General features: G+C 54.7%; 1 protein-coding gene across 2 annotated transcripts in view; it reads left to right on the top strand.

Moving 5' to 3' along the window:
- The window catches only part of SCN5A (sodium voltage-gated channel alpha subunit 5), a 105,154-nt gene that overhangs the window by 39,335 nt on the left and 51,705 nt on the right, over positions 1-14,114 (top strand). For both annotated transcript variants that reach the window (XM_070776067.1, XM_070776066.1), the window contains exons 7-14: positions 1,100-1,339; positions 2,726-2,789; positions 3,954-4,095; positions 4,586-4,783; positions 5,848-6,027; positions 6,648-7,019; positions 12,537-12,669; positions 13,612-13,850. In XM_070776067.1, coding sequence (XP_070632168.1) covers positions 1,100-1,339; positions 2,726-2,789; positions 3,954-4,095; positions 4,586-4,783; positions 5,848-6,027; positions 6,648-7,019; positions 12,537-12,669; positions 13,612-13,850 — 1,568 coding nt within the window. The remainder of the gene's footprint in view (positions 1-1,099; positions 1,340-2,725; positions 2,790-3,953; positions 4,096-4,585; positions 4,784-5,847; positions 6,028-6,647; positions 7,020-12,536; positions 12,670-13,611; positions 13,851-14,114) is intronic.

Raw genomic sequence — 14,114 nt, 5'->3', positions numbered from 1 at the left:
GACCCCTGCGAGGTCCACTCACTGCCCAGGCAGTTGCCAACATCTGCCAGGACGATTTCCCAGAGGACGCTGAGTGCCTCCGAGCCCCGGGCAGGCAGCAGCGTTGCTGGCACTGTGGGGAGGACTTCCTCTCCCCTCTCCCGTGTTTGCCCATCGCTGCCTCCTTGTCTCTGAGTCATGGGCACTGCCACACGGGTGCTCCTAACACTTTAACCGGCTGGACGATGGATGGATGGGGCTTAATCTGAGATCTGGCCGCTTTGATGGAGGGCTGGGGAGGAGGGGTGGAGGGGGTGAGTCCCCGCTGCTGGCAAAAAAGCTCCCTCGCTGCCTATGCTCTGCTCGAACTTGTGAACTTGCCACAGGCCCGCAGCCAAGTGTCACACCAAAGGCGTCCACACGTGCTGGCTTCTGCAGGGAACGGGCCGTGCAACTAACACATCAGGCCTTTCAGCTTTGGGGAGCAGGATGGACGGGGACGAGTCCCCAGGGCACAGGGCAGAGGAGGAAACCACAAAACAGGCGCCCCTGAGCCTTTCCCAAAAAGTGTGACCTGAGGCAGAACAGGCTCCTTGGGACATCCCCCACCACAGCCTTGCCGGATCCCACACCCCCACACACACCTGCCTGGCTTACACGTTCCCCTGCTGAGAATGGCTGTGTCTCTTCCCATCTCAGGGTCAAGGCCAAGGCTCTCCATTGCCCTGCAATGGGCCTGGCCCTCTGTCTCCTTCCCAGGGACCACATTTAAAGGGACCAGTGAGAGAGGGACAGGCTTCAAGTGTTTTCTCCTTCAAGGAAACAGCACTGTCCGTGCTTATATCAGGTATCTGGCTATGGGAGAGCAAAGGGAACGAGGCCCCTCTGAAGACACACAGAGGCACTCCAGGCTGGGCTCCCGCTGCAGGGGATCAGGACAGAATCTCGGCAGCAGAGGAAGGGGGGAGCTTTGGTCTGAAAAACCCAAGAGAGGCCTCCCTCCCGTGCCCACACCTCATGATCGCCCGCCCAGCCCAGCGCCCCTCAGGCCCGGCCCCTGCTCACTGGGGCAGGGGGTGTGGCACCACAGGTGACCCCGTGCTCTGCCTGCCTCCCCCAGGCCTGAAGACCATCGTGGGGGCCCTGATCCAGTCTGTGAAGAAGCTGGCCGATGTGATGGTCCTCACGGTCTTCTGCCTCAGCGTCTTCGCCCTCATCGGCCTTCAGCTCTTCATGGGCAACCTGAGGCACAAGTGCGTCCGCAACTTCACGGTGCTCAACGGCACCAACAGCACCAATGCCTCCGTGGAGGCCGACGGCCTGATCTGGGCATCGCTGGACGACTACCTCAACGACCCAGGTGCCGACTTGGCTCTGTGGCCCCCTGGCAGGGTTCTGACACCCCCACCAGAGCTGGGCATCTCCCACCCAGGGCCGGGCATCTCCCATACAGGCCTCCTTCCGGGGACATCCAAGCCCTACCCGCCCCCCTAGAGACCTGGCTGGGTGTCAGGGATCCCCGCCCCTGCCCTCTGGGGCTCCGGGAGAGAGGACGGCAGAAGAGCAGTCTTAGCACTGAGTTCTCAGGCTGCATGGGGAGATGACCCTTGAAGAGCAGGAGGATGGAGAGATAGATAGGAGAACAGCAGTTACCACGTTTGCAGGGTTGGGAATGGTGAAGAAACCAGCCTGCCTGCAGGGGGAGGGTTTTCTCTTGGGAAGGGGTCGGGGAACAGAGCTGGGACAGTTTTTGAGGCTTCAGAGTGGAGACCCCAACTGCCTGGCATGGGCTTTGTCACTTGAGGTCAGTGATCCTTGTCAGGATGTTAATTCCATCCGTGTGCAGCCCAGGACAAGCTCTGTGATGCTGCAAAGCCATGTGGACCCCTCAGGTTATCTCACTGCCGTGTGGGTTACACTTCCATCCTCCAGGCTGATGGCCAGAACCCCCCTTGTCTAGAGCCATCAGTCTGGACCAAAGGTTGATGGTAGATGGTGGTACAAGGCCATGTGCTCGTCTACAAGGGCCCCAAGGGCCATTCTGAAGTCAAGGCCTCTAACCTACACCAGCAGTCCACTTTGGAAAAATGAAATAGATGGAAACTCTGTGAGTGAATCTGCTTGTGATGCAGCTGTGGCCATGTAGCAGCAGTTCCAAAACTTTCATGCATGCAAGAGTCACTGGGAAGGTTCCAGGAAACACAGACTGCTGGGCCCCACCTCCTAGTTTCTGAGTTGGTATCTCTGGAAAGTTGCCTTTCTCCCAGTTGATGCTTGATGCTGCTGGTCTTGGAAAACTGCTGCCTAAGACCGAGGCAGGTAGTGGGGTGGGAGGGGGACTGATAGATGGCCTCAGAGTGGAGGCGACGGGATTGGTGTCCCATGTCTTACCTGGTCCAACCTTAGCCCTGTCTGAACAGACCCCTGCCTCCTAGTTCGTGGCCTCTCATGACTGAGGTTGGCCCCTGAGTGATTGGAGCAGGTGTAGAAGTTCCCTGTGGGGACTTCCTGAGTCCACTGGGGACACTGATAGGTGACTGTCTGAGGAGCAGCAAGCAGAAGGCCAGAGAAGCAGCCAGCATTGCCTCAAACCTAGCCAGAGGGCAGAGGTCAGGGCCGGAACAGAGAAGCAGACAGAAGACACCCAGTGGTGCCTCTGTACCCCTCCCCACATCCAGGATGTAAGTTGGAAACCCCAGGAGTCTGGACCCCACACGCCCCTCCTTATCAGATGCTTCTCTTCCAGAAAATTACCTACTCAAGAATGGCACCTCTGACGTGTTACTGTGTGGGAACAGCTCCGACGCTGGGTATGTACCAACCCCGCCCCCCCCCCAGGGCCACCTCACCCAGCCAGGGGACTCTCCTTCCAGTGCTTTCTGTTTATGCCCTTGACGCCAGGGACAGCAAGACTTTCCCTGGTTCTCTTCCCAGCCAGGTCTCTGGAAGATTCCCCCCACCCCCACAGGGAGACAGCCTGGAGAGGTAAAGAAAGAGAAGGGGACTCACCTCTGCAGGGAGGGCAGACAGAATGCTGAAGAGAGGACCCAGGAAGCACCGCAGGGCCCCCCACCAGTCCAACCCTGGCTCCATTCCCTTCCCAAAGCCCCCCAGGGTGGCACCCTCCCCTTCCAGGCTTCGCTTTCTCTGTCTTGAACTGTCCATCAGGTTAAGAGTAAGCATGGCCTCCCCTGGTGGCCTAGACTCTCCTCCAGGGCAAGCAGGGTGTGGCTCCCAGAGACGCTCGGTGCCACGTGCATCTTCTGGGGCCCTGTGTGCGCCTGCACCTCGGGCAGGGTAACTGCTCCGCAGGGCCACACAGGCTTACCGAGGGGAGTGCTCTGCGGGGCAGTAGGCCTGCTCGTCTGACTGTGGAGTTCCAGAGCCCTTATTGTTGCCAAAGAGAAAGTCTTCTTTTCTTAATTTAGCACATCAGCAAGGCGCAGAGGCCCCTTGGTTGCATCCTCCTACTTGCCAAGTTTCCCTTGTCCCCATCCTGTCTCACAGTCCACTCATGGCTCCAGCCCAGTGCTCCCTTTTGGGAGAGAGACTGTCCCCTCCAGACATGGCTGGGCCCCAGCCTGTCCAGCCCGGAGTCGTCCCGCAACCCCATGGTCTGGCCTTTGCCCAGGTCTGGCCTATTCAGCTCAGCCTCAGTGCTCCCCCTGAGTGTCTGCCCTGTGCCCAGCTACCCTGGGGTAGGCAGGCAGGGAAGAAACCTGAGCCAGGCCCTGGACACTTCCTCTGGGAGGGGAGAAGCAATGCAGACACCAGCTGGGATGGCATGTCGTGTGGACAGAGGGAGCTGGATTTAGGCCTGGCAGCAGACAGATGAAGAGAAAAGGAGAAGCCTGTCCCGGGTGGGAGGCACAGTGTGAAAAATCAGGAAGGCAGGACCCCGCTGTGTGGAACTAGAGTCTCGGGGACAGAGGCCCCCTCACAGCATGGAACAGAGTTGGTGCGTCTGGCCACAGGACATGTCCTGAGGGCTACAGGTGCCTGAAGGCAGGTGAGAACCCTGACCATGGCTACACCAGCTTCGACTCCTTCGCCTGGGCCTTCCTCGCACTCTTCCGACTGATGACGCAGGACTGCTGGGAGCGCCTCTACCAGCAGGTACGTGGGTGCGCAAGGCCGCCAGGATGGGCTGAGCACCCAGCAGCAGGGCCCAGGCTGCACAAGTGACTAGCCACAGGCGGCCCCAGCAGCTTCCCCACTGGCCAGAACAGAGTGAGGACAGAGGGCTCTGAGGGGCGGGGCTCAGCAGGCAGAGAAACTTGCCTTCTGTTGTGACCAAGGACCCAGCCCTCTATATAAGACACTCTGTGCTCTGTGAGTGGGACGCTAGTTCACCCTATGTGATGCAACACTTGCTCTGTCAACTGGAGCATTCTGCCTCCTCCCACGAGTGGGGCACCGCCCCATGCATGTAGGTCCCTCTCTGTAGGTTAAGATGCTTCTGTCTTTAGGCGGGACATGTTCTACTGCCTCCCCATGCTGTGGCCGTTTGAACCCCTGGCACAGCCAGGCTGGGCAACTTGGAATTTACACCCATGACCCAGATGGAGCCCCAGTGAAGATGACCTCTGCCCCCTTGCTCCTCCAGACCCTGAGGTCTGCAGGGAAGATCTACATGATCTTCTTCATGCTGGTCATCTTCCTGGGCTCCTTCTACTTGGTGAACTTGATCCTGGCTGTGGTCGCCATGGCCTACGAGGAGCAAAACCAAGCCACCATCGCAGAGACAGAGGAGAAGGAAAAGCGATTCCAGGAAGCCATGGAGTTGCTCAAGAAAGAGCAGGAGGTGAGTGAGCAGTGCAGCCAAGGAACCTCCAGACCAAGCCTTCACCTGACCGTGGGTGCCTACAAGCATGATACCTGCTGGGTCACACTGGTATCTGGGGGTGTGATGCATGTTGGGTAAAGCTGGTACCTGCTGTGCAAAACCAGTGTCTGGAGGTATGATGCATGTTGGGTACAGCTGGTGGCTGTAAGTGATGCATGCTGGGTAAAGCTGGTACCTGCTGGATAAAGCAAGTGTCTGGTGGGTATAGATATTTCCTGTGAATGTGGTGTCTGCTGAATAAAAATTTGTTAGCTGCTGAGTGAAGACAGAGCCTGTTCATGAGGTGGGTGTAAGTGGTGCCTGCTGAGTAAAGGTGGGCCTTGTGAGGATGGTGCCTGCTGGGGGAAAGCTCTTCCCTATGACCATGGTCTCTTCTGGATGAAGTGGTGCCAGGTGGATAAAGGTGGTGGCTCCAGGCTAAAAGCGGTCACTGTGAGCCCAGTGCATGCTGGGTAAAAGAGAATCTTGTGTCCATAGACATAGTTTATCCTGGTCAAGGGATACCTTCTGTTGGGATAGGAAGATCCAAGGTCAAAGGCTCAGGCTCAGCAAATGAGAACTGGTAATGCTGCCGTGGCTGTCCCCACAGTCCCACACATGGGTGCTGGCAGCTAACTGCAGAACAAACCTTTTAGAAGCCAGGCCAAGGACATCCACAAACTGCCCTATTCCACCTCCTCCAGCACCCATTTTGGCCAGCCAAACCTTCTAGAAGATCCCCTGCCCTCTAGTTCTGTCACTTCTGCTCATCAACACCCCCAGTCGCACCTGCCCAACACTCTACTCTTTCATGAGCTGTCCACTTTCGCCACTACTCTCCTCCTCCCTGGATCTGGATGTTTCTCGAAACATCCTGGGTCTGTCTGTGCACACCTCTCCATAATGCCCCCCTTTTGGGGTGAGTGGGCAAGTGCACTTACTGTTGGGGAAAACCAAGGTGCTGATAGTTGTCTGGCCTACCTTGGCTTGAGTCTGCACCCTGTCTGCATGACCATGACATCCCTTCTTCCACCATTTTTCAGGCCCTCGCCATCAGGGGTGTGGACACCGTGTCCCGCAGCTCCTTGGAGATGTCCCCATTGGCCCCAGTAACCACCCACGAGAGAAGGAGCAAGAGAAGAAAACGAATGTCTTCAGGGATGGAAGAGTGTGGGGACGACAAGTTCCCCAAGTCCGACTCAGAGGATGGTCCCCGAGCAGTGGTAACCCCCAGCTGCGGCTCTGCCCCTTTCAGGATGGATCTGGCATCCAAAAGCCATCATGCTAAGCCTAGTGCTGTCAGAGCCCCCATGGTTGCTCCCCAAGGAAAATATTCCTTGAGCCCCCTCCCAGCCCCTCCTGTTTCCCATGGCCACTCTTAGAGTGGAGAAGCCCTGGGCAGAGGGATAGGGTAGGTTTGGGTGTTAGCATATCCCCAACCTCAGCTAAGTCCCAGCACTGGAGTTGGGGGCACCCCCGTCGTGTGGATTGGTAGGAGCTCACAGACATGCCCAGATGAGCAAGGGATGTGGCTGATTGCCGAGGTCCTGCTCGGGCCAGGCCTGTCTATACCATCAGGAGCCTTCTGCTGCTTCTTTCCCATATGAGCTTCAGTCTCAGAGCCCCAGGAGCCCAGGCCTCAGGTGAGCAGAGACCCTAGAAAATGCAGGATTGCCTGTAATCTGCACCCCTCCTCGGAGCACCCCTAGTTCAGCCCCCTCGGTTCCTATGTGGCAGACAGAAGCCCTCAGTGCTCCAAGTTGAGCCGGGGCCGATACCGTGAGTGACAGGCCGGGAGCACGTGAAACGCTGTCCCAGCCATGTCCTCTCTCCGTGCCTTCAGAATCGTTTCAGCATCACCCATGGCCTCAGCAGGACCTCCATGAAGCCGCGCTCCAGCCACGGGAGCATTTTCACCTTCCGCCGACGGGACCTGGGCTCCGAGACAGATTTTGCGGACGATGAAAACAGCACCGCCGGGGACAGTGAGAGCCACCGCACATCACTGCTGGTGCCTTGGCCCCTGCGGCGGCCTAGTACCCTGGGACAGCCCAGTCCCGGAACCTCAACTCCCGGCCACGTGCTCAACGGCAAAAGGAACAGCACTGTGGACTGTAACGGGGTGGTCTCCTTGCTGGGGGCAGGAGACCCCGAGGCCACCTCCCCAGGGAGTCACCTCCTCCACCCTATGAAGCTGGAGCGCCCCCCAGACACGGTGAGCCCGCCCCACGGCGCAGCACCAGGCACATCCCATCTCCCAGACTGCTCACCACAGCCAGGTCTAAAAGTACTTGCCAAGTATTTACTGAGCACCTACTGTGTGCTGGGCTCGGGGATAAATAAGCCTACCAAAAAAAAATCTCTCCTTCCTAGACTTTCCAGACAGACACAAATCAAGAAAGAAAAAGAAGAAAAAAAAAATATATATATATGTATATGCATATCAGGGCTTCCCTGATGGCTCAGTGGTAAAGAATCTGCCTGCCAAAGCAGGAGACCTGGGTCGGGAAGATCCCTTGGAGGAGGAAATGGCAACCCACTCCAGTGTTCTTGCCTGGACAATTCCATGGACAGAGGAGCCTGGTGGGCTACAGTCCATGGGGTCGCGAAAGAGTCGGACATGACTTAGCGACTAAACAACAAACGAACGAGTATGTGCATATAATGGTGATAAACAGGGATGAGAGTTAAACATTTAGCAACTAGCCAGGCACTGAGACACTGCAGTGGCAAGACCAGTGCTCTGGAGGCCCTGTGTGTGCCCGGGGTGGGCCCGGGAGGGCTGTGGACCCTAGGCAGTCTGGAGAAGGGCCAGAGTGGCAAGGGGACATTTCCTAGGTTCTGGGCAACAAGAACCTCATCAAGTTTGAAGTATTTCAGAGCTTTACAAACCGGTAAATGTCGGGGAATACTGACCCAAACTCTAAGTATTATGGAAGAACAAAAGTAGGAAAGAGAGAAAGGGAAACCTCCTTACTGCAGGGTATTAAAACAACAACTTAATGGAGGCAAGTGGAGGGGGTTATGGCAGACAGGTTAGCACTCAGATCCTAGAGACAAACTGGATTTGAATCTCGCCTTATCACTTACCAGCTGGATGGCTGTGAGCAAGTTCTTTTATTTCTCTGCGCCTCAGATCTCTTGTCTGTAAAATGGATTTAAAACAGCCACCTCAGGGACTTCCCTGGTGGTCCAGTGGTTAAGACTGCAGGCTTCCATTGCAGGGGGAATGAGTTTGGTTCCTGCTGGGGGGACTAAGGTCCTCATGCTGCACGGTTTGGCCAAAAATAAATAAAATACCCACCTCAGGATTGACGTCAGGATGAAGGGCTAATGTGCATAAAGTACTCAGGACACGCACACATGTGTTGATGTGGTGGTAACGACGTAGTAACGGACTGTCTTTGCATCATCTGGGGGAAGCATGTTCTAGGCCCAAAGAACAGCAAGTGCCAAGGCCCTGAGGCAGAAGCATGCCTCCCATACGGGAGGACACACCATGAGGGCAGGGTGCAGGAAACCAGGGAGTGAAGGGGAGAGGTGTTGGACCGACTGTCAGAGAGGTGACAGGGATGGAGGTGCCAGATAGTTAGAGCTAGTCAGAGCTTTGATCACTCAGTCAGCCGATCCCATGACAGGATGGTGACCGCCCAGCCGGTCATCAAGTGCCCTTGCTGACCGCTGTCCCCCAACAAAGGCCTCGGAGCAGCCCACCCGGGAGAAGGGCAAATGTGCGGCTCAGACCCTGAGGCCGGCAGGAGGTGGAGAAGGGCAGACTTTCTGAGGAAGCGGGACAAGACAGGGAAATCTGAGCAGAAAGGTGGAGGCAGGCTGGAGAGAGAGACTGTTGCTCCAGCTCAGATAGGTGCTGCAGCTGTGGGACTCTGCACGGGTTAACGAATTTCTCTGTGCCTCCGTGTCCTCACCTGCTGGTGGTGATGGTTTAGTCGCAAGTCGTATCCGACTCTTGCGACCCCATGGACTATAACCTGCCAGGCTCCTCTGTCCATGGTATTCTCCAGGCAATAATACTGGAGTGGGTTGCCATTTCCTCCTCCAGGGAATCTTCCCAATCCAAAAATCAAACCGGGCTGTCCTGCATTACAGGCAGATTCTTTACCGACTGAGCTACGAGGGAAGCCCCGTCACTTGTTAAGTAGAAATAAAATTAATATCCACATCAGCAGGTTGTGGTGAGCCAAGCATGTACCATCCGATGCAGAAATAAAAACTTGGCCAGCACCTCAGGTGCTCCCCCAGCATCCCTCTTCCCAGTTTCCTCCCTCCTTCCCACCCAAAGTTAACCATTATCCCAGCGTCTAACACCAGAATTTCATTTGGCCTGTTTTTTTGTATGTTATATAAATGGAATCATAGAGCATTAAAAAAAAAAAAAGTTGTGGCAAGGACTGAAAGAGTTAAAACCTGTCTGGTGCTTAGACCAGTACTTGCCTCATGTTCGAGGAATCATTACTATTAGCTATTATTGTTATTAGAGAGCAAGAAGGTGTGACAACTCCAGGAGCACCCCCCGAGCGCCTGGGGCCCTCACACTGCTCTGGAGTGGGGAGTCAAGGAGAGGGTCCTGGGAACACACTGGGGGAGACCATAGCTTCTGGGTGGGTCTGGGGAGGCCCCTGGCCATCACTTGGAGGGTGGGGTGCCCAACTTCCCAGGAACACAGATTTCCAGGGCCGCAGGTCCAGCCCTGGAGCCTCAGCCTTGTGGAATCAGGTCAGCAGCTGGAGCACTAATAGAATTTCCTAATCTCATTAGGGAGAAAATCATCTCATTGTACCGCACATGTCGGGAGGAATCCAAGTTCAAACACTTCATTACCAGGAACTCTGACTTCACCCATTCTCACTTCGGTGGGGCCCATTTGTAACCTTAAAGGGATTAGCAGGCCAAGGGGGTTATTTGAAAAGTTAAAGAGATTAGCGGGCTGTCGTCCCCTGAGGAGGCCTTCCCTGTGTCTGCCGGGCCCCTGGCGATACTCCTGCCCAGTTCTAGTCTGAAAAAAAGGCACAGTGTCGGGCACATAGTGGGTGCTTCATCAACAGGGAGAGAGCTGACCCGACCGACAGCTGGCTTTAATTGGGAGCAGAGGGTGAAGGTTTGCTTTGCTTGATATCTGAATATGTGCCTGGCCCCAAAGGCAGAGGGGGTGTTAGAGGCACCTTGAACAGATTCGTCTCCTTCCTTCCTCCCCCATCCCCACAGTCATCTCAAGGACAGAGCTAGAATTTAACCCAGGCCCCTGGCTGCCACGTGTTTATCCATCCATCCAACATCTACCCAGGACCAGCCCTCTGTGTTGAATGCCAGCCAGTGTTTAAGGCACCAAGGATGTGGACAGAACAGACAAGAGCTCTGACCTCGTGGAGTTGGCATCATAGTCAGGAAGACAGTAAACTGATCAATATTTCTAGGGACCAATAATGGTCATGTGATAGAAAGTCGCTAGGGGGAGGGCTGGGAATGGGGAGCTATTGGTTAGAATACACGGGGAAGTCCTCCCCGTGAAGGTAACATTAAAATTGACCCGTAGAAGATTTTAGGGAGCCAGCCACACGTATGTCGAAGAATAGAGCTTTAGGCAGAGGGAACGGAAAGTGTAAAGGCATTGAAGGAAATAAGCTTGACATGTTTAAGGGATGAGAGGGCTGGGCAGGGCTCGGTGTGGCGGAACCAGGAATAGAAAATGAATTGGAGCAGTTAGGGTCTAGACTGTGCAGGGCCTTGTAAGCTAAAGAGAAGTTTGGATGTGCTATGAATAAGACGGGGGAGAGTTGTTATTCAAAGGATTATCAGGAACTGATTTACTTTTTAAGGTATCTTTTTCAGCTGTGTAGAGAATAGAGGAGAGAGAAGAGGCCAGTTAGGAGGCTGTTGTAGTATTTTTGGAAAAGAGATGATGAGAGCATGCCCTAGAACAGCGTACTAGTCATTTCCACAATACTGCTGCGAAACAAACTACCCCCAAAGCCAGTGGCTAACAGCAAGTGAGAACTCACGCTCACCTCTCTGCAGGCTGACCATGGTCAGCCTGGTCTAGGTTGACCTTGGCCAGGCAGCTGTGCCTTAGACTGCACGTGGCTGGCTCCATACTATAGATTAGGCTCAGGGATGCTCCCCTTGTGCTTGTCCTGAGCTGAAAGGGTGGCAGCTGCTTGGGGAAGCTCTTTTCCTGGAGGATTGCTGGAACACAAGGTGAATGGCACAAGGACAATCAAAGCTTCTGTTCACAGCATGCCCACTGACGTTCCCTTGGCCAAAAGCAAGCGTGTCACCAACAGGACAGGGACTTTTGCTTCAGTCACAGTGGGAGAGGAAAGAGTAAAATTTGCTGAATGAAAACCCGAACTATCACAGATGGTAGAGGAGAGAAGTTGGGAAAATTTAAGACATGTTTGTGAGTTAAGCTGGCCTGATTTGTGGATGTACTGGACCCAGGGTACTACTGCTCCACCAGCTATGTATCCCTCTCAGGCACCTCTGCTTGAAGACTTCCATGACTGGGAGCTCACTACCTCCCTAGGCAACACTTTAGGGCAATTCCACGGATCACAAAAGCTGACCTTAACTTGAGCCCAGATCAATGTATTACCCGACCCCAGGCCCTGACCCCCATCTTCCCTCTGACCCACAGAGATTATAGTGCCTCACTCTTGCACGCTGAAGAGCCCAGTGCCTTCATCAGCCCCACCTTGGCCTCACAGACTATGGCCATGCCGACATGAAGCCTCTGTGGGCCCCGCTTGGTTCTGTGGGAGGCTCTGAGTAAGCCCAGGGAATGTATGTTTTGCCCCTCTTTTCATCAGGACTCACGCTGTCTCCATTCACAGGCCTGGTTCTTTTACTTACAAAATTGGTGCAAGCTTGTTGAAAACAAATCTAACTGTGCAGAAGTCAAAGGCCCTGCCCTCCCCACACAGTCCCACTCCCCGGATACAGCCACTTTAACAATTTAGTGTGTTATCTTCCAGATCTTTTTCCTGTTTTCTCATCAAACGGTCCTGGAAGTGCTCCCATGGGAACACTCATGCAACAGCCTTGCTCTCCTTACTGCCTGTGTCAGAGTCCAGAGTTGGATTGTATCCATAACTGATTTTAACATTCTTCCTATTGATCAGTTGTTTTGTCTTTATGGTATTAGGGACAGTGCTGCAGTGAGCGGCGTTGCATATTTTTGATTGCACGTGTATAATTATTTATGAAGTTCAATTATTAGGCAAGGAACTCAGAGCCAACTGAAAATTTTCTTAGTAGATACAGCTAAGTTACCTCCACAAAAGCTCCGACCAGCTATGTCAAAGCATTGTGCTTTATGCTTCTATTAATGTCACTTTAGAGCATGGTACATATTTTTTTTTTCAGCTTCTGTATGCTCATGCCTCAAGGGAGGTTGGGATCAATTAAGACTCCCAGATCATTTTCACATGTACTAATGTATATGAGAGCATCTGGTTAAAGAACTCAGTACATGTCGTTTCCCACCCAAGAATCACCACTAATGAGAGATGTGCAGGAAAAGAAAACAAAGGGGATAACGATTGGCGAGAGGGGAAGTGTTAACTGGGAGGGAGCTGGGAGCAGAGCCCGGTGTCACGTCAAGACCCCTATGGTGGCCCCCTGGGACCTCCCCAGCCTGAGTCTGGGGCACCTGCCCCAGGTCCAGGTGGACCCCTGTCCATCCCCAGGCTGATGCAGATCTCTCGGTTACACCCAGACCACACCATCGGAGGAGCCGGGCAGGCCCCAGACGCTGACGCCCCAGGCTCCGTGTGTAGACGGCTTCGAGGAGCCAGGAGAGCGGCAGCGAGCCCTCAGTGCAGTGAGCGTCCTCACCAGTGCCCTGGAAGGTCAGCACCCTGGCGTCATCCAAACACCGCCCTCCCCAACCCCCCGCTTCTGGTCTGAGCCATTATCCAGACCGGAGCCAGGCTCGCCCTAGCTGCTGAGCCTGCCTTGGACATCCCCACAGCTGTCCCAGACTTTTCAGTCTCTGTCGCCTGTCCTGAGTGTCTTTTCATCTGTGCCAGCTTGTTTTGTCCTGGACATCCTCAGGAGTCATGCCTGTGTTTCTTCCAAATGTCCTTGCAGCCGCCCTGCCCCATCCCAGGTGATCACTGGCCTCATCCTGTCCTCTGCCAAGTATCCCCAGGTCTGCTGGGGCCATCCCACCCCAAGCAGGCCTGTTCTAGCCTATTCCCCATCATTCCCCATCTAGCCGAGGCTAGTCCAAGCATCCCACATCTGTCTCAGCTAGTCCCACTTTAGGCAACGCCACATCTCATTCATCCTGAGCTTGGTACCAGCCCCCTGATTTGTTCCCTCCTGTCCCATATGACTCCTGTCCCAGGCACCACCCCCACCCCCACGTCTCTCCTGACATGTCCCAGATATCCACATCTGTTCCTACCTCTTGGGTCCTGAGTGTCCTTATATCTGCACTTGCCCATCTCAGATGTTGTCTCTGCCTGTCCTCCCCCGAGGGGCCCCACATCTATGTGGGAGTGTTGTTTCCAGAGAGCCCACACCTGTCCTCATCTGTCTTGTCCCCATTTTCCCCATACCCATGCTGGCTTTCTGTCCCTGTGGCCCTCTTTTCCCACACTCCAAGAGTAAGAAGTCAGGACACAGGCCCCTCTTCCCCTTAGCCTTCCCTGGCCTGCTTTCTGTCCCCCTGTTATGCAGCAGCCCTGTCATCTGCTGAGAACGTCATACAGCTTTTCTGGAAAGTTATGTGACACAGTCAACAGAAACAAGCCAGCTCACTGGCTCTCCCCACTCCCTGCCCCCAGAGCTGGAGGAGTCTCAGCGCAGGTGTCCACCGTGCTGGATCCGTTTTGCCCAGCACTACCTGATCTGGGAGTGCTGCCCGCTGTGGATGTCCATTAAGCAGAAAGTGAAGTTCATGGTCATGGACCCATTTGCTGACCTCACCATCACCATGTGCATCGTGCTTAACACGCTCTTCATGGCACTGGAGCACTACAACATGACGACCGAATTTGAGGAGATGCTGCAGGTTGGAAACCTGGTAAGTGCCGCTGGCAGCTAATTCTCAAATGGGCATTGTGGTGTGAAGGGCTCTTGGCCAGCTGGCACAGCCCTCGTGGGTGAGGGAGGAGGGACTCAGAGCACAAAAGGGTCTTCTGAAGATAGGCATCTTTATGGAAGACGTTCTGGTAGGAGCCTCAGGATCAGCTTTCAAGGAGCTGGGCGATGTATTTGGGAAAGAGAGTTAGGGATAAAGATGCCCAAAGGCTAGAAAACAAAAGTGAGTTGAGGGGATCCTGATGTG

This window comes from Bos indicus, chromosome 22, assembly GCF_029378745.1.
Source record: "Bos indicus isolate NIAB-ARS_2022 breed Sahiwal x Tharparkar chromosome 22, NIAB-ARS_B.indTharparkar_mat_pri_1.0, whole genome shotgun sequence".
Taxonomy (NCBI): Eukaryota; Metazoa; Chordata; class Mammalia; order Artiodactyla; family Bovidae; genus Bos; species Bos indicus.
The sequence above is the reverse complement of the archived record's forward strand: the minus strand, read 5'-3'. Positions and strand labels throughout refer to the sequence as shown.